Source organism: Capra hircus, chromosome 19, assembly GCF_001704415.2.
Source record: "Capra hircus breed San Clemente chromosome 19, ASM170441v1, whole genome shotgun sequence".
Classification (NCBI taxonomy): Eukaryota; Metazoa; Chordata; class Mammalia; order Artiodactyla; family Bovidae; genus Capra; species Capra hircus.
In genome coordinates, this window is record NC_030826.1 from 47,892,321 (window position 1) to 47,916,879 (window position 24,559).

Below are 24,559 nucleotides of genomic sequence, written 5' to 3' on the forward strand. Positions count from 1 at the left end.
GCCGCTTCCCACCTCCACGGGGAACGGCCGACGCTCCCTGTTCTCCACAGCCTGTGATGCTGGTGTCCCCAGCATCCCCTCCCTGATGCCGCCCCAGGGGCTCCTGTCCTACATGCTGGCCCCTCTGCCTCCAAACTCTAGAGCTCACCTCTAGGCTCAGTTATGCTCTTTCCCAAACTCACTTCTGCCTCTGGTCCTTGTAGTTTAAATCCTCCATAAGCTGATAAAACACACATGCTGCCAAGTCTGAGGTAAGTTGAGTCTTTAGTAAGACTTGATATGAGAAAGTTGCTACAAAAATTGCTGTGGGATTAGATGTGGGAGACTCAACTGTGAGCTAGACGGGACATAAATAGCTTGAGGCTAGGATTCCGCTCTCAAATCACTCAGGGGGTGTTTAAAGTGTCTGAGTCTCAGTGCAGAAGTCACCGAAGGCATTGTGAGCGTGCTTTATGCAAGAGAGGAAATCAGCAACTCCACTCAGTTGGACCCAAAGTCAAAAAAACACCTTGTTTTACAGCCAACATTTCTCTTATTTAGAGAGCCATGTGACTTAAATTTAAAATTAAATGTTTACAGTGTGTATTTTCTTATGATTCTCTATCGTAACTGACTTTTTTGATTAACAGACCAACTGCTGGTCCCCAGTGAATTAGATAAGATGGCTCTGGTGCATCTTATCTATTTTAGGATGGCTGATCCCATCCAAGTTTGCTCAGGAAGTGTCAGATAATCCTCCAGGGTCTTGGTGAGCTAGAAAGCAAGGTGCTCAGACATGGCTGGGCTCTTAGCAGAAGAACGAAGAACCCAGCTCAAAGAGGCTCTGGTTGGGCAAATCTGGAACAATTTGAGTATCAAAAGGGATGGGAGCTATTTTCACAGACGTTTAAGAAACATCTGATGAAGCTCAACTTTCAGGAACCAAGGACTGCCAGAAAATATTGGCCTCTACATTAAGCATTTAGATGCTTACCTGAAATCTGCTTTGTATAAAGAAATAGTATGGATAAATTGAACTGTACATTTTTAAAAAACTTGATTGCTATTAAAGCAGAAATTATAAGATTGTAAAAAAAAGGGGGGGATAGGAACAAAAACAAATAAGACTACACCGAGTTATACATATATTTTTTAAATCCATGAGTCCATAGTGACTTAAAAAAAAATTGAAAGGGCATAGAAAAATGTCAGCTAATAAATGTAGAATTTCAACTGAATGGAGTGATTCAGGCAAGGGATGCCAACGAATGCTGAATCATTACCTGAGTGACTGTTGGTATCAGGATACTGACACTCTGCCAGGGTGCTGCCCCACACAGTCCTGGCAAAGGGGATATGCCACTGTTAAACACCTGTGCCAGGTGGGCCAACTCGGCATCACCAGTAGGGGTACGGTAATAGTAATGGTACAACCTGAGTGTGGCTGTTCTTGTCCAAAACACTTGATTTGAATCCAACTGAACCTTTAGACCTACTGCTAGCTCACAAGAAATATAAGGAATAGATGGGCAAATTCAACATCACCAAGAGGAAACGGGTGAGTGAATCCTGAGTGGGGCGTTCTACAGAGAAGCATCTGGACTCCTCAGAGAGCCACTGTCATGGGGCAGAAAAGGTGAGAGAACCGTGTTAATTAAAGGAGAGAAAATCAGGGACTTCCCTGGTGGCCCAGTGGTTAAGACTCCACACTCCCAACGTAGGGGGCCTGGGTCTGACCCCTGGTTGAGGAACTGTTCAAATGCCATGCAACAAACACGTGGTTGGTCCTGGTTGACAAAATCCAGCTCTACAAGAGACCTCTGGGGAACAACTAGGGAAACTTGACTATGGATTGAATACTAGGCATCCCGGAAACAGTAGTAATGGTTGAGGTGTAACCATGGTGAAGTGGTTAGGAGGTAGAATGTACTTGTCTTTGGGAGACAAGTGCTTAAGCATTAAAGGGTAAAGGGCTGGGAGGCCTGCCACTTTTGTGCAAGTAGTTTCAGGGACAGAGAGAAAGTGAAAAATACTGACAGATGCTGAACTGAGGTAGAGGTACAGGGGCACTCACTGCTCTCAATTCTCTGTATTCTCAAAACAGAAAGTTGGAACACCAAAAATTTTAAAAAGAATGAAAACTGGAAGTCCGCTCACCTTATGCTAGCCCTGATTTCCCAGTTCCGCAAAACAGGGGAAAGTGACTGGAAGAGTAGGAGGGGAGAAACACAGACCACGGCCCAGGAGGCAACGTCAAAGTGGCAGCACGCACTGCTGGGAGAGTAGCTCTTTGCTAGAGAAACATCGCTCTCCAGCAGTGAGCAACGCAGCCCGTCGGCAACTGGAGCTTCTGACTCCCGAAGGTACAAGAGGCTGGCTCTGCGCTTTTCACAGAGTCAGGCCCATTACTCACGGGGTTCTCCTTGCAGTCTTCGCTCAGCATCTCCGGGGCGATCCAACCTTCGGTGCCTGGCACCCCCGAGCGGCGGCTGAAGCTGTGCCTGCCCACGGCCAGCTTCTTGCAGAGGCCGAAGTCGGAGATCATGGCCTTGATCCTGCCGTGTGCATTGGGCATGGAGAGGAGGATGTTGTGGGGCTTCAGGTCTCTGTGAACTAACAGAACAGCCCAGGTTAGTCCACTTCTTCCACCATGGGGACGCACCCTCCTCAGATTCCTGAGAGACCCGCTGCTGCCTCAAAGCTTCTAGTCTTCAAATGTGAAAGTCCTCGGGTATGCAGACAACTGGGACCCCGGCCATGCAGCAAAGCGCTTCAGCAGAGGCGAGGCTACCTGGGCAAGTCATCTCCCCGCCCGGCAGGGGGGCTTCTCACCGATGTTGAGGGAGTGCAGGTGGGCCAGGCCCGAGGTGGTCTGCTGCAGCAGAGTGATGGGCTCCAGGCCGAGGTGGGCGAAATCCTTCTGCTCCACGTACTGCAAGAGGCACAAAGGCGGGGTCACCGCACAGGGCCCCTGGGGCTCAGCTCCTCAGCACACTTCTCTCATTCTCTTTTTAAAAGTGATTCAATTTTATTTAGAAACACTCTGCCTAAGGGCTTTTGCTTTAATTAACATCTGGTATTGGGTCAGTTTGTTTTCTCTTATCATATTTTAGGAAAGAAATGAGAATTTTTACTGACAATGTTTTCTACTTCCATCTTTTCCAGCAGACTTTCTCCTGAAGTTATAGGCTAACTTAAACAAGCAAACAAGGCTCCAGTTTACTAGTTTATAATGAGATGATGAAAGGGTAAGAAGCCCAAGTTCATTGCCTTCTATAGTAAGCTCTACAATGAGGCCAAATGATACTCAAACAGTTTTACAGCCTTGAAACTGAGCAAAAGGGATTTGATGGATGATCTTAATGACTCCAGTCATCAACTTGCATCCTCCTAGCCCACACCAGCCCTGACCAGGGACAAGAGGAAGGACTAACCATGTTTCCTGGAAGCCAAGAGGGAGAGAGATGCCACCTGCAACCAAAGACTTTCCAGGCAGCCGAGGGGACCACACAATTAAAGTTTGGGTGGGGACTTCCCTGGGTGTCCAGTGGCTAAGACTCCAAGCTCCTAGTGCAGGGGGCCCAGGTTGGATCCCTGGTCAGGGAACTAGATCCCATATGCTGTAACTAAACTTTTACACGTACAGCAACTAAGAACTGGTACAGCCAAGTAACTACACTGAAAAACCTGGGGAGATGAAAATGCACTATATTCCATTGCTTGTGGCTAAGCGTGTACATACCCTTGTCAACATGCACCAAATGGTACATTTAAAACTAACATATGTTAACGTAACCTTAATCAAGCTGATAAAAGTAAGTGAACAACAACAAAAAAAGCAGGCAGTCCCTAAGCGCGCCAGCGCTGCGGGGGAGGCACGGGGCGCTCACCTCCTGCAGCGTGGCCGCGCACAGCTCGATGGCGATGTACTGGAACTGCCGGTCCCTCTCGGTGCAGAAGTAGCGGATCACGTTTGGGTGCTCGTCCGACTCTCTCAGCAGCTGGACCTCACGGTCCGCGAAACTGAAGCACTCGGGGAGGATCCTCTTGACGGCCACGTCGCGGTTGTCAAACATGCCCCTGCCAGACGACGAGGGGAAGGCGGGCTAAGGAAATGCCTGGCGAGCACTGGCCTGCGGGGCTCCTTCCAACGACGCAGCGGCTGCCTCTGCAGCCTCGTGGCCCACGGTGTCCCGACCCACCACCCGGAGGCCCCGTGGCCATCACTACCCTCCCGCGGGGAGCTCTTCTGTCTGGTCGCCATGATGACCCCCAGTGCCCCAGGAGCCAACGGGAGCTCCCACATGAGACCATGGGGGTCCGTGGCTCTCCAGGCCACTCACCGGTACACAATCGTGCCCTCAGCTCCGTGGCCCAGGACATCCTTTGGACAGAAGGAGATTTTCCCAACCATCACCATGCTGGTCTCCTCATCTGGGTTAAAACAGAGAAAAGAACAGATGTGACCTAAAGAACCTTGAGGCCAGAGTGGCTGCGAGCTCCCTGAGCTCAGATAGAGGGACGAAAATTTAGAGGGTTTACACCCCTGGGGCCCTGGTGAGCAGGAGCCCCTGGGTCCGCTCCCCACGCTTGCCCAGGGCCGCCTCCTCCCTCGGTCTCCACCCTCTGTTCCTGCTTTACATTAATTACTGTGAGGATGGGAGCTTGAAGACAGGGCTTCTTTACAGGTAGGCCTAAAGGTCTGTACCTGAAACACTCAGGTAATGATGGGGGCGGGAGGCATGTGAAGTGGAGAGACCAGTAGCAGAGTCTCCAGCCTGAGACCCGGGACTCTGAGGTCTCCTGCCCTGGTCCTGCGTCCACCCCCCCAGAACATCAGCCCCAACAGCCGGCCTGAGCCCACCTCCCCAAGGGAAGCGACTCCACAGCTGCACATGTATGCGTGGTAACTGGCCAGCCTGGTAACTGGCCAGCCTTGGGGATGCTCTCGACCCAGGCGCCAGGGTAGCTCAATCAGCAGCAACTCCCAGCCCCAGCAGAGAGAGACAGAGGGAGGGGTGCCACGGTGGCCCCTGGGAAAGAAGCCCTTTGAGGGGGAGAGGCTGAGCGATGGCGCAGAAGCCCAGCCCCTGAGTCGGGGGATGGTAGGAGGGGGTGAGACCTCAGCAGACCCTTGGGAACATCATAAACCCATGGAGACCCCCAGGAGGCGCGGGGGGCTCTGTGGTCCTCAGGCTGTGTTTCCACGAAAGAGAAGACGGCAACTCCCTTTACCCTCGTCGTCCTGCTCCGGGAAGGGGCTGGTGACAGCCTTGGAGGTGGAGCCGGTGGAGTGGAGCGAGTGGTTGGAGGCTCGGGGGGACGTGTTGGGGCTGCTGGTGGCCGAGCTCTCTGAGTACTGGCCAGACGAGTCCTGGAGCTCGGCGTCCTGTGCTGCATCCCCGGGCGGGTGGAAGGGCAGCTGCTGCTGCTGCAGGAGCTGGATCTTCTCTAGTTCCTTCTGGAACTGCTGGTGCTGGAGCTGCCGCTGCTGGTGGATGCTCTAGGAAGAGAAGCACATGCCCGGGGCAGTGCAGCCGCTCCCCCGGCGGACAGGCGGGCGTGGGAGGGCAGGCTGCCTATGGCAGAGGGGCGGGCGACACTGGACGTGACCCCGGGGGTGGGACGCGACCGGTAAGAAGGCAGCAGAGGGCAGGATCGGTAAAGGACTGGATGGAGGTCTTCCTGCCTGTCAGACTTCCTAGGACAGCCCATTCTCCCGACTGGAGGGGGCGGCAGCGGCAGCGGAGGAGGGATTCTGATGTAAGTGGAGGACTCGGCCAGGTGGAGGGGGTTCCGTTCAATTCTACAGTTCTGGGGCTTTTATGAAAGCCTGGGAATTCTCTGGCAGTCCGGAGGTTAGGACTCTGAGCTTTCACTGCCGAGGGCGCGGGTTCAGTCCCTGGTTAGGGTGCGTGCTAAGTTGCTTCAGTCATGTCGGACTCTCTGCGACCCCATGGACTGTAGCCTGCTGTCCCCGGGACTCTCTAGGCAAGAATACTGGAGTGGGTTGCTGTGCCCTCCTCCAGGGGATCTTTCCAACCCAGGGATTGAACCTGTGTCTTGTCTCTTACGTCTCCTGCATGAGCAGGTGGTTTTTTTTTTTTTTTTACCATTAGTGCCACCTGGGAGTGTAGCCAAAAAAATTAAAATCATGAAAGCCTGAGGATTGTTGCAAGAGTGAAACCAAACAGGAAGAATGGGTACTAGGTGTCTGAGAGCACAGCAGGCACGGAGAAGACCTGGCCGTGCTGTCTACCACGGCCATGCACTTGGTGGAGGTTTGTGCAAAGATCGGCAGCAGTGCAGAGGTGAGGACGCTGGGGCTGAGATGTGGGCAGCCTGGCCGAGGTTGGGCTCCCAGTTTATCCCGCTGCCTTCCCCACACCCACACTCCTCTCATTTAGTCTGAACAAGGCATTCCATCCTAGTTTGAAGTGGCAGCGACTGTGATTATTAATTGTCCCCATGCGTGGGAAGGTGACTGTAAAGATGGGTGTGTAGCCAACACTCTCCTGGGAGTTTTCTGGAGAGCTCGCTCTCTCTTTTTCAACTTGGGTTGCAATTCTGGAAATTCCATCTAGTAGCTGGGTTACCTTGGGAGAGTTACTGAACTTCCCAGAGTATAGTTTCTTTCTTTGTGGTTAGGGGATAAATAGGGTTTCCCTGGTGGTGCTAATGGTAAAGAATCCACCTGGCAATGCAGAAGACCGGAGAGACACATGATTGATCTCTGGGCTGGGAAGATCCCCTGGAAAAGGAAATGGCAGCCCACTCCAATATTCTTGTCTGGGAAATCCCATGGACAGACCCTGCCCCTTGGCTTGTGGGATCTTAGTTTCCTGACCAGGGATGGAACCCAGGCTCTGGGCAGTAAGAGAGCAGAGGCTTAACCACTGGACTGCCAGGGAATTCCCATGTGTAGTCTTAAAAAAGAAAACACAGTTAAGTATTTAAAATGATCGGCAAGCAAGGTTTCCAAATCAATTTTTACAGTCAAACTGTAAGTTATAAGTACAAAACTGTAATTTCCTGAGAAGTGAGCATCTCTTTGATTACAATGTATTTGAAGGTAAGCCAATATTGACTCTTCAGTGGGAAAAGAAGCGTATTTGCTTGCTTGTTGCCTTTGTCTGGACCTCACTGACAGGCAAAGGTTCAGAAACGTGTGGGCGGGGTGGGGGGGAGGAGCAGAGCCTTACCAGGGGGTAGGTGATGATGAAAGCCACCCAGCCGATGAGCAGGAAGGTGCTTAGGATGATGGTGGCCATGTCCTTGAGCACGGAGTCCACGGGGGCCTCGGGCTTGGCAGGGGCACGGTCGAACTTCTCTTCCACGGCCGGAGAAACCGTGGTAGGTGCGTTTTCTGAAGTCTGGTCAACCAGGTCGATGACCTTATGTGGGAGAGAGTGGCGACATCACTGCTCCATTTCCAGCCAGATATAAAAGAGCCAAACAATCAGGAGAAGCCGTGACTCAGCTCAGATGGGAGTGGGGTTTAGGAGAGAATGGATACAGGTATGTGTATGGCTGAGTCCCTTTGCTGTCCACCTGAAACTATCACAACATTGTTAATCGGCTATACTCCAATACAAAATAAAAAGTTAAAAAAAAAAAAGAGAAGCCATGATTATTTATGAGGAATGACTATGCTGTGAAATATGTTGGATTGTTTTTAAGGCCCACCCAAGACCACAAAGCCAGATAACTGTTGCCCTTTTCAAAGCAACTGCCTTGAGAGGCCATGTGCTATTGCAGTGATGGAATCATTACTCAAAAAAACGGTTTCTAGAGAAATACTTTTGAAAGTGCCTTCACATGCAATATTCTTTCGAAAATCCTTATTAAAGGCAAAACCCTCCTTGGACAGTAGATTTGCTGTTTGGGGAAACTCTGAAATCATCGGTAACAAGTCTGGTAGAAAGCTGGTGGTCCACTTGATAACAGCATTTCACATTAAAAAGGAAAACACACAATCACACAATCTAGGAAGTAATAAAGCAGCTTTCCAACGTTGCTTGTAAACTTTCAGTGCGACTGCACGCACAAAACCATTTATTCAAACAGTCCACTATATTTCAAAGTTTTTAAAAGCTTTAGGGTCCTTTGTTAAGCCCCAAATTAACTCAGATAAAGTGGAGTTTTTCTCAAACTCTTCAGAAACTCTAGGACTTCTAGAAAAATGCATTGATTTGTTCTGGGACATCTACTTGTCCAGGCGTGCTTCAATTATTTGCTGGATGAGATGGACACACAGCCTCCTTGGCACCCCCATGCACTCACGCCTCCCTCCGCCTCCCTCGGGCCCACCGCCGCCTGTGGGGGTGTGCGGGTGGCCTGGCTAGTGGCAGCTGAGGAATGTTTGCTGACCATGTGACCAGAGACACACCACTCATTTGGTTATATTTGCTCAAGTGTGTTTGTTTTACAAAGTTACTCTTCAGTTCAGTCGCTCAGTTGTGTCTGACTCTTTGCAACCCCATGAATCGCAACACACCAGGCCTCCCTGTCCATCACCAACTCCTGGAGTTCACTCAAACTCACATCCATCGAGTCAGTGATGCCATCCAGCCATCTCATCCTCTGTCGTCCCCTTCTCCTCCTGCCCCCAATCCCTTCCCAGCATCAGGGTCTTTACCAATGAGTCAACTCTTCGCATGAGGTGGCCAAAGTACTGGAGTTTCAGCTTTAGCATCATTCCTTCCAAAGAACACCCAGGGCTGATCTCCTTTAGAATGGACTGGTTGGATCTCCTTGCAGTCCAAGAGACTCTCAAGAGTCTTCTCCAACACCACAGTTCAAAAGCATCAATTCTTTGGCGCTCAGCTTTCTCTATAGTCCAACTCTCACATCCATGCATGACCACAGGAAAAACCATAGCCTTGACTAGATGGACCTTAGTCGGCAAAGTAATGTCTCTGCTTTTCAATATGCTATCTAGGTTGGCTATAACTTTTCTTCCAAGGAATAAGCGTCTTTTAATTTCATGGCTGCAGTCACCATCTGCAGTGATTTTGGAGCCCCCCAAAATAAAGTCTGACACTGTTTCCACTGTTTCCCCATCTACTTCCCATGACGTGATGGGACCGGATGCCATGATCTTCGTTTTCTGAATGTTGAGCTTTAAGCTAACATTTTCACTCTCCTTTTTCACTTTCATCAAGAGGCTTTTTAGTTCCTCTTCACTTTCTGCCATAAGGGTGGTGTCATCTGCATATCTGAGGTTATTGATATTTCTCCTGGCAATCTTGATTCCAGCTTGTGTTTCTTCCAGTCCAGCGTTTCTCATGATGTACTCTGCATATAAGTTAAATAAGCAGGGTGACAATATACAGCCTTGACGTACTCCTTTTCCTATTTGGAACCAGTCTATTGCTCCATGTCCAGTTCTAACTGTTGCTTCCTGACCTGCATACAGGTTTCTCAAGAGGCAGGTCAGGGGGTCTGGTGTTCCTGTCTCTTTCAGTCTTAATACCAGACAAATGCCTGCCAGAGTATTTTAATGGAGTTTCAGAGGACTCTTTGCTCAAGATGGAACGATTATATAGGAAAATCTCCATGACAGCCATCTCTGAGTGTTAGATTAAGGGTATTGTTTAATTTTCTTTTTAAACTTTTGTTTTCTAGGTGTTTAATAACAAATATGCTAGGCTTTACTCAGATCAAAATCAGATCCAGATTTTAGGGCCCTGATCCCCCTCCAACCTGGCTGCCTCCAGAGACGAGGGACAACTCAGCACGTTCCAGAATCTTAAACGTCCACGTGATTTTCTTTCCGTTTCCCTCTGGATAAAAATCTAAATCTCTAACGTGAATTTGATATGATCACAGCCCTCCCCCCACATCAGCCAGTTACTCCCCTCTTTCTCTGGCCCTGCCCACAGGCCCTTCTCAGTCATAGGACCCCCACCGGCAGGGCTGCAGTATCCACCAAGCCCGAATGGCCTCTGGACCCCGACCCCCAGCTCCCACCCTCCTGCAGCCTCCACACCTGCTCTGTGCCCCAGAGGCTATGCACATGGGTGAGGCGATGGTCTCCCCGCTCCCTGGCTTCCACCAGCAGATGAGATGGGGCTGGAGTTCTGTGGGGCTGCCCAGTGTCTTTGCTGGAGCTCCAGGCTCCACTCCCTCCCCACTGGCTTCAGGCTCAAGTATGCCCTGAGCACCCCAGAACTGCCCATGGAGTGAAGGAAATCCCCCTGGAGTCATCCTAGTTTGGGTGGTCGTCTGCTTCTGGCTGAGACCCTGAAAGCAGGCTTCATTTCCCCGGGCTCAGGAGGGCGACCTGGGCCGAGTCGGGCGGGCTTCCCGAGTGCCCACACCCACTCAGCAGGCGCCCTGGGTACCTGCCAGACCGAGAGGCCAGAGCAGGCCAGGCCTGGCCAGAGAGCACCTCAGTCTCCCACCTGCTCTCTTGGCCAGCTCTCCCCTCACTGCCCGGCCTAGAGCACGGCTCCTGTGCAGTCACCTGACCATGTCTCCCACGGCTGCCTGCCGGGCATCCTACAATCCCATCAGGCTGTCTCCTCAGCCCCAGAGACGGACGCACAGGGTTAACCCTGCTCCGGGCCTGCTCCGGGCCTGCACCTCCACCTGCGTCCCTCCAGCGCGCCCACCGCCTCTCCCACAGGCCCCCTCCCACTGTCGGCCCTCAGCACTTTGCTGTGGATTCTCCTGTACCCCTGCCCCTCCTGAGTGGACTGCAGGCCCTAAAGGCAGGACAAATGCCTTATTGCCCAGCCTCTGACTCGGGGCCCGGTGACCAACTGTCCACGTCCCCACTCACCTTCTCAAAGCTCTTCTTCTCCGAGTCGGCAGGAATCACGTTCTCCCGGTGTTTGGGCAGGTTGTTGGGGAAGCGCTCCAGCATTTTGGTGGACGCCGACAGTGGGGTTTCGTGGTGTCCTGCAAGAGGAAGCATGGCCTCTAATGAGAATGGTTTCCCCACGTGGTGGTCGCACTTGACACTCAACTGAGACATCAGTTGCCACCCAGAGAGGGGCCTGTGATGCAAGTGCTCACGTGTGTAAAGGCAGAGAAGGTGAGAGCTAGGGACTGGAGGAACTCCACCAAGACAGAGCTTTTACCTTCGAAGGCCATGAATGCAGTATTCTGAATCTCACAATAAGGAGCAAAGATGTGGCCCTGTCATGAGAAGGACTGCGATGTCCAGGACACACTCAGAGCAAGGCACAAGTGTGTGCACGCGCGCGAGTGTGTGCTCAGTTATGTCCAACTCTTTATAATCCCATGGACTACAGCCCGCCAGGTTCCTCTGTCCATGGGATTCTCCAGGCAAGAATACCTGGATTCTTGGATTGCCATTCCCTTCTCCAGGGGATCTTCCTGACTCAAGGATTGAACTCGGGTCTCCTGCATTGCAGGTGGGTTCTTTACCATCTGAGCCCCAGGGAAACCCCCAAGGACTAGTCTGAGCTATGTATACTTCTCATTTGGAGAAATCCCCTTGAACTCTCCCTCTAGGTCAGTTCTCTATCTACACCGTCAACACTGCTTATTAAGGGAAGCCTAGGTTTGTTTTGAGACATCAAGTTCCCCTCATCTTTCAAGGAACACCGAGATGCAGGATTTCCTGAACGGGCTGCCTGCTTCAGACCTCTGACTCACACTTGCCAGTGGGGCCCAGGGATCTGACCCGGGAGTGTCTCCAGGTACCTCTGAGGCTCGGGAACAGGAGACCCTCAAGCTAAGAGGAGTGAGGCTGCCCCTCCACACATGCCACCCTGTGCTATGGCGCTCTGCCTGCTGCTCTCCTGGTTCCAAGCCCTGCCCCTTGGCCGGGCACCTCCCAACACACTGGTGAGCCCAAATCCCCTCTTCTGCCCACAGGCCTTATAAACAGGCCTTCCCCTAGCGGAGCCTTTAGCAGCATCATGGAGGGCACTCTGAACCCGTTGTGCTACAACCGTGACTGTGAGATCCTGAAACACTTCTGCGCAAACAAGACCTGGTCTTCTGTTTTTCCAAAAGAGCCATGAAGCCTTTTTTTCTGGATCTTTCATGGTCTCATATACATATTTCCTCAGTTTCCAGTCGCTTTTCTTAATTTCACCTCTGGCTGGGCTGGGTCTTTGCTGCTACACTTGGGCTTTCTCTAGCTGTGGGACCAGAGGCAGTGTGTGGGCTTCTCCCGGGATGGGTTCTCCTGCTGCAGAGTACAGGCCCTAAGCGCAGGGCCCTAGCAGCTGTGGCTCGTGGGTTTAGCGGCCCCGACGTACGTGGGGTCTTTCTGGGGCAGGGGTCAAACCCGTGTCCCCTGCATTAGCAGGCAGATTCTCAACCACTGGACCCACAGGGAAGCCCAGTTTCCAATAATTTTTTCATTCTTAACCACTGGTAGACAGTCAATGCAACCCGTAACTGCTACATAAAACCAAGTGGCCCTGTGATTTTAACGGCCTCTGCCCATCAGTTCTTTTTTTCCTCTGCTTTGGGCCCATTCACAACATGCTTTCCAAACTACATCTGTTCAGGAAAAAGGGTAGAATTATTTTGTTATCTCCTATGCTCATTATTTGGTAAAAATAATAACCAGAAGAAGAATGGAACAAGGAGTCAGGATGAACAAAGAACAGCAAGGCCTGGACGACGGCAAAGGGACCCATGGGGGCTCTAGGACATCTCGCTCCCTCTCTGTGATGCCCAGTTACGCCCCTTTGGTGTGTAAAGGGAGAGATGACACCCGAAGGCAGCGAGTGTGACCAAAGAAGGCAGAGGTGACAGAAGCTGCGTCTCTGGCGGGCGTCCCAAGTAACTAGCGTAACCCCCACCCAGATGCCACTGCCTGGCTGCCTCTCGGGTGTGCAGGCTCCTCGGCGGCTCCACCTCCCGTTCCCGGCACCCCAGGCCTAACCTCTCTCTGCTCTGGCCCCAGCCCGCACGAGCGCTAGGGGAGAACGGTGGGGAGAAAGCTCATCAGCCTCTGTACTGCACTCCCTCTAGGGCTTGGAGATGGCAGGATCGGGGAGTAGATGCCACACAGGAAGGGCAAATCCGATTAAGAAAACTCCGTCTTGCTCTAGTTACTTGGGATGCTCGCCAACAGCTCCTGTCACCTCTGCCGTCCTCACAGGGGCCTCCAGCCTGGGGACCAGCAGGGATGGCAGCAGAAATAGAAGAGAAGGGGAAAGGGGCCATCCCACACCCCCGGGACTTCTGCCTGCTGCGGCTCCTGGACCTCAGTCCAGCCTCTGACTCTCTTCCAGCCTCAGTCCCTCCTGGGTCTTCAACTCACTCATTCCTCTCCCACTCCCCCCTGGTCGCCCACACCAACTCCCAAGTGAATTCTTCCACAAAGGATGCCTGCTTCCTTGACTCTTAACTGGATATAACAAGGGTGCTGACCTTGCAAAGGGGTCATTTGTGGGAAATAAGGAAATACTCGAAAGTGCCTGGCACAGACATCCAACATGCGTCAGATCACTGCACAGAGCTTGTAATATTTAGTACTGGGATTTTGGAACATTAGTCAAATGATTTCTGAGAACTGACTTGGTAATACAGCTAGACTGTTTTGTTTTCCTTGGGGTTAAAATAGTCCACGGTCTGAAAAACCAACGTGGACAGGCTCGGAGCACAGAGCTGAGGGCTGTGACTGGTAATGTTGTCTCTTGGCCACAAGGAGGCAGCAGGTCATCGTCGGCGCCCCGAGGAGCTGACTTACCAATGAGCAGCCAGTAGTTCCGCAGGTAGTTGAGCTTGCTCTTTCCTTTGAGCCTGGGGTCGAACTTCAGGTCCGTGCTGGGCGTGATCACACACTCCCCTTTGTCCCCGATGGTGACACCGTCGGTCTGGGGGCCTTCCAGCAAAGGAAGGGTGCTGCCCCGGGGCTGTGAAGACAGACCGGAGTGGGGCTAGGGGTGGCCGGTAGGACAGCAGTATTCCCGTGCAAGGCTGGTTGGGAAGGCAGTTCAGTTCAGCCGCTCAGTTGTATCCAACTCTTTCTGACCCCATGGACTGCAGCACGCCAGGCTTCCCTGTCCATCACCAACTCTGGGAAGGCGGAGCAGGACTCAAAGGCCCCAAGATGGGGCAGGAGCAGCCCTTCCCCCAGGGTGTGACAACGCTGCCCTGATGTCTTTTAAAATTTGGCTGTCTTTCTATTTATTTATTTACTTATTTATGCCACACTGTGCGGCATGTGGGATCTTAGTTCCTGGGCCAGGGATCGAACCTGTTCCCCTGCAGGGGAAGTATGGAGTCGTAACCACTGGGACTCCAGGGAAGTTCCTTGGACGTCTTTTGAAATGCGGACATCTCTCTAAATCTGGGAACAGGGAAACAGGAAGGGTGTGTGTGGAATTCCACGAGGGTACTGTGAGAAGCAGATATAACTGATGGAATTCACACATGGTACAAGTGACCGGGGTGCGAATGTTCCAGCTGCGAGCCCAGTGCTGGCTCGGGCACCACTGGACCCTGGCAGGCCCTGCCCTGAGCAGCTGACAGACTCGCTGGGAAGACAGGAGACACCAACCAAACAGCTCAAACACCGTAAGGACCAAAACAGCAGCCCGGACGGTGATGCCTCAGACTCTCAGAGACAGGGCGCTTGAGGCGACCTGGCAAGGCTGGAGGAGGCTGGACCAGTCACCAAAGGACGCCCAGGATTTAAGGAGGAAAAGGGAAGACAGGAGTACAATCCAAGTGTGAGGCGCAGCCCGAAGAAGGGCTGAGAAAGATGGACTGGAAACTCTCGGAACTCAGGGAGGAGAGGGGCAGTGCAGCCCCCACCGTGACACCAGCTGTGGGGTGGACGGGCACTGCGGGGTGGGCCTGCGGGGGGCCTGAACCCCAGCTGGGGAGTCTAGACTGGAATCCAAACGCCAAGGGGAGCAACCGGGGCTTCCCAGGCCCAGGCGGCTGCCTCAGTCACAAGACTCTGCTCATGAGGCAGAACGCGGCACGTGCACAAATTATCTCTGAGGATTTAGGATGCGTGTCTTGTGTCCTTAACAGGATGTTGGCGTATCATTCAGCTGTTCTTTGCTGAAATGGAACAGGAGTGCGTTGAGGTTGCCTCCGTGAGCCCCACCCCCCAGCCCCCAGAGTGGACTTACCACAACGGCGACGCCCTCGTGTACCATCGAGGGGGAGGCATAGAGGCTGGTGGAGTATTTCCCCACATACAGGGTGGGCCTAGGAGACAAACAGACACGTGCAGGCCACTGTCATTTGATCTCTGGACCCACCAAAGGGGGCTTTCAGGAGAGAGTCACAGCCCTGACTACCACCCCCAGGAAGAGGCACACGAAGCCCCAAGCTCTGAGCGTGGAGAGGGTGGGAGGCAAGGGAACTGCCCTGGGCCCGAGGAGAGCGGGACCACGAGCCCTGATGTCACTGATGCCTTTGCCGGGCCACCTGCCTGCAGCCCGGGTTTCCTCAATTGCAGGTGGCGGGCCTGCACCGGCCCATCCCTGCTTCTGCCCTCAGAAGGGACCCTGAGCAATGATCACCCGGGAGAGACTGAGGCTGGAAGGCATGCAGCCACCCCACAGCCTCTAAGTCGGCCCAGCCAGCATACTTTGATGACTGACAGGCCACCAGAATCCCCACCATGATGGCTTGTGGACGCCTAAAGATTCTAGAGGTTCTACAGAAGCCTGGAGAAAAGTCTTATCTGAATGCTTGAAGCAAAGGGGCTGCACAGGAAATTCCAACTGGGTGAGGCTTCTGGTGGGTGGCCTGTCCCTGTCGGGGGCACTGAGGAGGCGAGGGGACCTGGCTTTTGTCTGCGGTCGTCACGAGTGTGAAAACACGAGGCTGCACGTCCAGACCCTGCTAACTCGGGTTACTATCAACAGCCAGTCTTGGGGGTGGGTCACCCACTAAATTCTCTAAACCTCTCTCAACAAACATCTTATCTGAACAGTGCTATGAACTCAGAGAACATTTCATGCTCACTTGATCATCTCCACGGCTCAGGAAAATGGGAAACAGAGGCTCAGCAAGGCTAAGTGACGGGGTTACAGGCTGTTCACAGGCGGGGGTGGAGAAACAGGCCTGAGTCTTAGACACACACATACCCTAACACTTTTTTTCCTGATTTTTAAAGCAAATACAACTGACAAAAAATTTTTGGAAAATGCAGAAAGCTAAAAACTAACTAGCCTTCCCCGTGCTCCCACCACCAGAGAGAGGTTTGATGGCGCTGCAGCTGCACTGGCAGTGTCTTTCCTGTGTCCTTCCATAATTTTGACTTCCCCAGTGGCTCAGCGGGTGAAAAATCTGCTTGCAGTGCAGGAGATACAGGAGATGTGGGTTCGATCCCTGGGTTGGGAAGACCCCCGGAGAAGGAAATGGCAACCCGCTCCAGTATTCCTGCCCGGGAAATCCCATGGACAGAGGAAGCTGGTGGGCTACAGGCCATGGGGTCACAAAGAGTTGGATGGGACTGAGTGACTAAGCACCCTAGCACCCATAGTTTCAATTTATTTAATGCTCAGGAATCTGAAGCATCCAGGGGTGCCCACTTCTTCTGAGGTTTCTGAACGAGCTGTTCTTGGCTGTTTATATTTCTCATGGCTTCAGGGATGTCTGCCCCAAACCCTGGCGCCCAGTGCCTGGTACAGCACACTGCTGCAGGCCCAGAACGCCGGGGACGTGGCCCCTGCCGTTCCGCCCCAAGTCCTGGACTCACGTCAGCTTGCTCTTGGCCTCCGTCTCCTTGGGGAAGGGATACTTCCACTTGGTAATGCGCCCCACCTCCCCCGACATGAAGGTCAGGTAGCGCAGGGTCTCCACGGCGACGTTGATGTGCATCACCTTCCGCAGACCCTCGCGCTGCCAGATGTAAAAGGCCACCACGGGGGAAGCGTAGTTTTGGATCCATAGGACGTCCCCAGACTCGCTGTCCACCGTCACCACCAGCCCATCGCCATTGGACACAAAGTGGGACATCTCTGTACGGATCAGATAAACACGGCATGTCAAGTCTCACCTCAGCTTGCAGCCACATCCTCCGTGCTCTTGCCAAGCTGCAGTCACCTGACCAGAGGAAACAGGCCTTCTGGAGTGTTCTCAGAATGCCTCCCAACAACTCTGCTGGCTTTCAGTGAATCTGCTCAGGCTCTACGACAGCGAGAGCTGCCTGGTTTATAAACTGGAGACAGGGTCACCCTCTCACTTGGCGGTGTTCTTTTTTCACTTGGTAATTCAAGTCAATTAGTGGGTTTCGCTGGTGGCTCAGATGGTAAAGAATCTCCTGGGTCGGAAAAATCCACTGGAGAAGGGAATGGCAACCCACTCCAGTATCCTTGCCTGGAGAATTCCACGGACAGAGGAGCCTGACAGTCCATGGGGCTGCAAGGGTTGGACACGACTGAGTGACTGACACACACACAATTAGTGGGAGTAAACAGTGCAGGGAAGGGAACCAGAGGAGAGCCTGTGAACCTGGCGTTTTACAGCCATCCTTTCAAAGCTACCAATCAAGCTGGAGAGTCAGGGCTGACCACTGACACTGCCCGCACGAGGCCCCAGAGGACATCTGTCAGACTTTCAGGTACCGGTGTTAAGATGGCAAAATTGGCTTTTAGTTTTCATTTGAGCTGGGGGGATGTTTCCTAGAGAAATAACTTGGGAATGAGCCACAGTTACGGAGGCAGTTGTTCATATCAAACTGACATTTAATTCTGCTTCCCATGGGCTTGTAGTCAATTCCTGCAACATAGAGGGACTCCAGGAAGGGTGTCCTGCCTCCTCTCGGGGTAAACTTACCACTGTTTTACCTGGGTTCCCTCCATACTTCTCGCCCAGGCCCCTGCTTTCAATACTGGCTGTTAAAAAATAGATAAATAAAAGGGAATTCCCTGGCCGTCCAGTAGCTAGAATTCCACACTTTCACTGCAGGGGGCCTGGGTTTGATCCTTGGTCAGGGAACTAGGCTGCAGTCCATGGGGTCTCGAAGAGTCTGACACCACTGAGCGACTTCACTTTCCCTTTTCACTTTCATGCATGGGAGAAGGAAATGGCAACCCACTCCAGTGTTCTTGCCTGGAGAATCCCAGGGACAGGGAGCCTGGAGGGCTGCCATCTATGGGGTTGCACAGAGTCGGACACGACTGAAGCGACTTAGCAGCAGCAGGGAACTAAGATCCTGCAAGCCACGTGGTACAGCCAAAAAAAAAAAAAAGAAAAACAAAAACAAACAAAAACCCCATTGACTGTTCAAGTATCTACTACAAGTCCATGGAAAGTCCAAAAGCTGGTGACCAAGAAGGTCTTAAAAGGAAATTCGGTTTTCTGGAACCCTCGTTTCCCCACAGGTCCTAAGTACCCGTCTGACCTCTCCATGCCAGGGAGGCGGGGGGGGGCTACTTACTGTAGTCCCCATCGTCCTCAGGCAGCGCAGCCGCGTAGTCGAAGTAGGTGGCGTTCCAGCGCAGCTCGCGGGTCTTGGTGTCGTACATGGTAATGGTGTACTCTGAGTGGGGAGCACACAGCAGCCTGTTACCGGAGGGGCCGTCCATGTAGGGAGAGAGAGGCCACGGGGAGGAGGACTGGAGTCCCAAATGCACGAGCGAACCTGGCCCACAGCCTGTGCAGCAGAGACAGGCCGCCTATGCTGTGTCCTTGAACTCAAGGCTCCCGAATCATGAGCAATGTCCTGGTGCTGTTCTAAGCCACTTAAGTTTTTGGGTAGTTTACTATACAGCAATAGAGAGTGGACACTAGAAATCAGTACCTAGGTGTGGGATGGTGCCAGAACAGAACCCTAAAACGCACGGCACTGACTTTGGGACTGGGAGGCAGATGGAAGCTGGAAGAGCAGTAAGGGAACAGCTGACGGAAGCTGAAAACGATGACCCAGGTTAGCTGGTGGTGACACAGTTACTAGTTAAGACCACTTCTTGCCATAACTTGAAAAATAGAAAGATTTAAGCAAGTAATGAACTTGTGGCTCTGACTAAGGAGATTTCCAGGCAGAATGCAGAACACGCCAAACGGTTTCTCTTAACTGTGCGTGGTAGGACACAAGGCCGATAAGCTAAAGAGGAAACCACTCTGTTTTCAAGTTGAATGTAGAGGAAATACAGAAGGTCCAGGACTGATGCTCCAGCTGGAAAAGACTCTCAGCATAAAAAAATGGCCTTGGGGAGGTACTTCGCAGGTGGTCCAGTGGTTAAGAATCTGCCTGCTAATGCAGGGGACATGGGTTCGATCCCTGGTCTGGGAACTAATATCACACATGCTGCAGGGCAACTAAGCCTGTGCGCCACAACTACTGAAGCCGATGCACCCTAGAGCCTGTGCTCCACAACAAAAGAAACCAGCACTTCGAGAAGCCCCTCACTGTAATGAAGGGTAGCCCCCATCTGCTGCAACTAGAGAAAGCCCACACACTGCAGCAAAGATCCAGCACAGCCGAAATAAATAAATCAACTAAAAAAAAAAGGCCTTAGGGTGAAGTTCAGGTTCAGGTGCTTCCAGTAAAAAATGGCTTCAGGGTTAAGGTCAGATCAAAGATGAGGCTGTAAGACCCTCCTCTGAGGCCTCAGAAAGATTCAAGGTGATCCTCCATAGACCTGCTTCCCCTTGTCGCTCTATTTGAGCTGTCCGTTATTCTTATGGAGCAGCGGTGGGGGTCAGGGCTGCACCTGTGACATTTGGAAGGCGGGTCCCTGGAGGAAAGGGCCGCCCGCCCACCCACTCATTCGCTGCAGCCTCTGAGCCCCGGCCACGTGTCAGCCTCATGCCAGGTGTGGAGACTCAGCAGGCAGACAAGACCAAGCCCTGCCCTCAGGAATCCAGAGGTCTAGCTGAGGGGGCAAATACGATTTAGAAACGCTTGGCAACAAGAGTTGAGGAGGAGGAGGAGGCTGAAGAGAGAGGAGGTGGGAGATGGTGTGGTAGGGAGGCTGCTGATGTCTGGAAAGGGCCAGCGATGGGCCGTGTGAACAGCTGGGTGGTGCGAACAGCTGAGGCTGAGAGCAGGCAGCCACAGAGGTGGGGGCTATATCACAGGAGCTTCATAATCCTCGGGCAATGGGGAGCTTCTAGGGGGTATCATAAAGGGGAACAACATGGAAACCTGTGTGTGGACCAGGCCGCTCTGGGTGCGTTCTAGAGAATGAAGCCTGGAGGCAGAGACCCCAAGGGAAGGCTATTTCAGGTCATTGTTCGAAATCAGGCAGGCTGTACACAATCAATGGTTCCTTCTTACCTGTTCGCCCCAGATACAGAAGAGAGGTTGATGGGCAGAGGCTGTCTGCAAAGGCTGACGACAGGGTCTGCTGCTTCTCCCCAGTCAGGAGGTCGATAACGTACCAAATGTCCTGCTTTTTACCTGCAAGGTCACAAGGACACGTGGTGGTTAACACTCACCCAACATGGAAAAAAATATCCCCGCCAAACCAGCAGCCCAAGATGCTCTCTGAGCTGAGAAACAGGCCTGAGAGTCTCATGATGTTGAAGACACTTCTATGATGGTCTGTCGGTGACCAGGTTAATGGTAATGTGCAGATAATAAAGCTTCTTGGGCCACTGGGTCCTATAACAACTTAATAACCTAGTCATGGTATAAAAATTTCTCCACGCCTAATAACATAACAACTCACAGATTTTATTGCTCTGATGAGTAGCCTTAAATATGAAAAATCTGGCCTGTTAAGATAAACCTTTTTCCATAGACTAGGATCTATATAAATCCAGAAGTGCACCCAGGGGCTTATCTCCCTGGTAACCATCATTCACACATCTCAATATCCCTACTCATGAACCCTCATGTAAAGAGGACCTACAGACACTGGTTTATAATCTAATTAGTGACTGGGCACTAGAGCTGGTGGCAGCCATGTGCTAATGAGGACAAAGTGATCTCGGCCTCGACCAGCAAGTGACTCCCCAGCCACACGCTACACCCCTCCTCTCGGTCAGCTGATTAAAAGGTATGAACTGGTGGACAGTGTAGCTAAACAACACAATTAGGAAAACTCAAACCTATGGTGACACACACCAGGGCATCCTGGTGATGGCAAGCTCCTAAGAAAGCTGTTTTATAAATACTCCGTACTGTTTTAATAATTTTATTATCTGTTTGTCTATTTTTGGTTGTGCTGGGCCTTCATTGCTGCGTGCAGGCTTTCTCTAGTTGCAGTGCACAGGCTTCTCACTGCAGGGGCTTCTCTTGGGGCAGAGCATGGGCTCTGGAGCACACGGGCTTCAGCAGTTGCAGCTCCTGGGCTCTAGAGCACAGGCTCAATAGTTGTGGTGCTCAGGATTAGTGGCTCCGAGGCAGGTGGGATCTTCCCGGATCAGGGAGGGAACCTGTGTCTCCTGTGTTAGCAGGTGGATTCTTTACCACTGAGCCACCAGGGAAGCCCGATACAGGGTATTATTTCCACTATGCTTTCAAGATAAACACAGCTCCTGTCTGAAGGCCAACACCTTCACTGTGATGTGCACGCTTCTGTTTCATAAGGCCTGTCTCCCAAAGACAAGCCTTCTCTCTGCTCACTCGTCTCTTCCTGCCTCATCGGCCATGCTTCCCATTTCAAGGGACTTTTGGAAGCCAAGTACCGAGATGCCAGCAAGCTCACAGGGCACGTGAAGCTGCTAAAGCTACGCCTAATTCTAACAGAGGGAGCATACGTGCCAGTCTGCTTGTCGGAAACTCGTCCACGATCCTAACTTCCTGCTCCCAGTGACAAATCTTAATATGAAAAAGATCTGAAGATGGAGACAAAACATCACACCCGACAGCTATGGCCAGGATCCCTTTCTGAATGGCCCGGGCGCCCTTCTGGTTACTATAAGGACCGTGACAGTCTGCGTGACCCAGCTACCACTTTAATGGATGGGTCAGGGCAACTGCCACAACTTAGATGCACCCTGTGACGAATTGTTGGTCAGAGCTGGAAGATCAGCCAGACAACAGTGACTACAGATGGTGAGATGATGTTTAGAGGGGCCCGAGCACAGCTCAGAGCACAGAGAAAGCCTGTGTTGATCACTTCCCCTGAATCCCTGGCCAGGGGCTTCCTCATTCTGAAGGTGTGGAAAGAAGAGCCCCAGTTTCCTTAGACAAAGACTTAAAATCCAGCCAGGGCCTGTGCTTGAGACCCAGAAACACACATAAAAAGCTCCCAAGGCATGAATAGGCCGTAAGCACTTTCAGTTCCTCAGAAAGAAAGCTGCTTTATAAATACAGGATATTATTACTACTATGCTTTCAAGATAAATACAGCTCCCCTTTGTGTCACAAATGCATTTTTATTGACATTTTGGCAGCAACCTGGTCAAAGAAAAGCAGCTGATCTGATGCTTTGAAAGACATGACCCCTGTAGGTATGAAGGAGGCTTATCTAAGCAAGCAGTTAAATGCTGTTTTTATCCAATATTCTGATAGCAGGAAATACTAAGAAAGCCCTATAATTAATAGGCAGAGCCTGGCTTCCCTTTCTTGGCTCAGACTATTGTAATTCACTTTAAATTTCATCCAGTTGCTTCTGGGTATGTTGCAATCTGTAAATCGCAGGGGTAGGTCAACACAGCAGCTAAAAGCTTGTTAAATGAGTAACCATATTAATGGTGTTAGGTCTGCTCCCAAGTGTGGTGGCAGGGGTAACCCTTTCTTAATTGGTCAGCTAATCCTGGCCTGAACCAGCCCAACAGAGGCAAGAAAGGCCTTCCCCAGAAGGGTGGGTAGAGGAGTGTCTGTACACACATCTCCTCTCTCTCAGACCTGCCACCTTCCCAGATTGAGGCATTCGCTTCCAAAAGGGATCAGCAACAGGAACTCTTACCCATGTAGAGAATGCCATCTGAACTTCGGCACGGAGATGCCTGCACCAACTCAGGGATCGTAAAGGGAAGTTTCTTTAAAACAAAACAAAGGAAAAAAAAAAAAAAGGCAAAGCAAAAAAAAAGTTAACAAGGTCTTGTGCAATGATTACAATTTCACTGCAGTCTGTTTCTGTTACCCAATTCTGCTAAAAAGAGGTGGTACGTGGGGGTTTTCCTAACTGGAAACCAAGGAGAAGGAGGCACCCTAGGCTCCCTGCACACTGTGGGCAGGTGTGCAGGGAGCCTAGGCTTCCAGGTCCTCGGTGCCGGACACACTGGTTCTTTTACGTGACATGCCCCCTGCAAGTCTCTAGTCCAGAGCCCTTCTGGGGCTCTTTGACCTTTTCTGAAAAGACACACAAATAAGGACAGAACGACACAATCTTTGAAATCCTAAGGGTTGGGGGTTGGGGGGAGGAGGGAGAGTTGCCCTGTCTTGGAAAATTATCCCAGAGCTGCTTAGACGGGAGCAGAAAACACTCCTCAGAGTGGGAGTCAACCAGGAGACTACCCTGAAGGGCAGCCTCGAGGGAGAGGAGCAGCCGTCGCTCTGCGGGCAACACAGGAGAGTTTGGGGAAGGAAGAGAAGTTTTGGTGTTTTCTCTAGCAATGAATTCTCCTACTGAAAAAGAGAAGAAGACTGGGCTTTTTGGTATTAAAAGGAAGTTATGGTAGGTGCTAGGAAAAGAAACTCAGAGCAGTCCGCATGTTTCAACTGCATTTCATCATAAAAACCGATCCTTCAGAGTTGACAGCTGACATCTGACAAGCTCTTTGGGTTCGAGTTTGTTTCAGAACACTTTATTTTTGGAACATTCTGTGTTCTTGAAACCATCCCCTGGATACCTGCCTCATGACAACTGTCACCTTTCTTGCCAAGAAAGCAAAGTCAACAGAATTTTCAGGAACCAATAATGCAGATTTTCCTGTCATCCCAGTGTTTAACCTAAGCGTTAGCAGAAAAAACACGCCCTGGAGAGGCTGTCCTAACCGGGCTTCTTCCAGATGTTTCTCAGTATTAGGATGTTGTTGCAAGGTTTTCAGTCTGGACTGTTTGGCAGTCTCCAGGGTCAGGCTGAGTGCGGCCACCTCGGCCTTCCGATTCGAGGCCCAGGCTGGAAACCACGTTCTTGGAGCTGCTAAACGACACCAAGCGGTTTGCGGGTGGTGGCAAGAGCAGCCTCTGGAAGGTGGGGGTTCATGGAGCACCCCCTCCACCTGGTGCTTTGGCCTTGGGCACCTTCCTTCACCTCTCTGGGCAGAGTTTCCACACCTCTGCTGTGGAGATGACCATATGTGTGGGCCCACTCCCTTTCTCGGGAGCTTTTTAAAAAAGTCCTGATGACCTAGGTCAATCAAATGGGGACTTTGGGATTGGGACCTAGACAGTATTTTTTAGAGATCGCCAGGTTATTACAATGTGCAGCTAAGGTTGTGAACCTTAAGGTCTGTTCTCAAGTGGAGGTAGCAATGGAATATAACCCCCCCACCCCCACCAAGGGGATGTCTACTGAGGGAGTGCACAGTGTTGCAAACTACACTCCTCCCCCCAGTTAAGAATCACTCACGTTAGGGACTTCCCTGGTGGCCCAGAGGTTGAGACTGCGCTTCCACTGCAGCGGGCATGGGTTCAGTCCCTGGTCGGAGAACTAAGATCTTGCATGCCAGGTGGCCAAAAAAATTTTTTTTAATGATAATAATAATAATCACTAGATAAAGTGAGTCCTGTTCCTGAAGGAATTTCACATCCTTCCAGTGTGCTGGCTGAGCCCTG

At 51.7% G+C, this 24,559-nt stretch overlaps 1 protein-coding gene across 1 annotated transcript in view; it reads right to left on the reverse strand.

Annotated features, from left to right (window-relative positions):
- Window positions 1-24,559, reverse strand: part of ERN1 (endoplasmic reticulum to nucleus signaling 1) — an 83,190-nt gene that overhangs the window by 10,527 nt on the left and 48,104 nt on the right. Inside the window, exons 5-17 of the mRNA XM_018065355.1 lie at window positions 22,746-22,818; window positions 20,165-20,287; window positions 18,323-18,424; window positions 16,640-16,901; window positions 15,060-15,138; window positions 13,664-13,829; window positions 10,766-10,884; window positions 7,182-7,373; window positions 5,215-5,482; window positions 4,323-4,413; window positions 3,870-4,059; window positions 2,812-2,911; window positions 2,393-2,592 (exon numbers count right to left, since the gene is read on the reverse strand). Coding sequence (XP_017920844.1) covers window positions 2,393-2,592; window positions 2,812-2,911; window positions 3,870-4,059; window positions 4,323-4,413; window positions 5,215-5,482; window positions 7,182-7,373; window positions 10,766-10,884; window positions 13,664-13,829; window positions 15,060-15,138; window positions 16,640-16,901; window positions 18,323-18,424; window positions 20,165-20,287; window positions 22,746-22,818 — 1,965 coding nt within the window. The remainder of the gene's footprint in view (window positions 1-2,392; window positions 2,593-2,811; window positions 2,912-3,869; window positions 4,060-4,322; window positions 4,414-5,214; window positions 5,483-7,181; window positions 7,374-10,765; window positions 10,885-13,663; window positions 13,830-15,059; window positions 15,139-16,639; window positions 16,902-18,322; window positions 18,425-20,164; window positions 20,288-22,745; window positions 22,819-24,559) is intronic.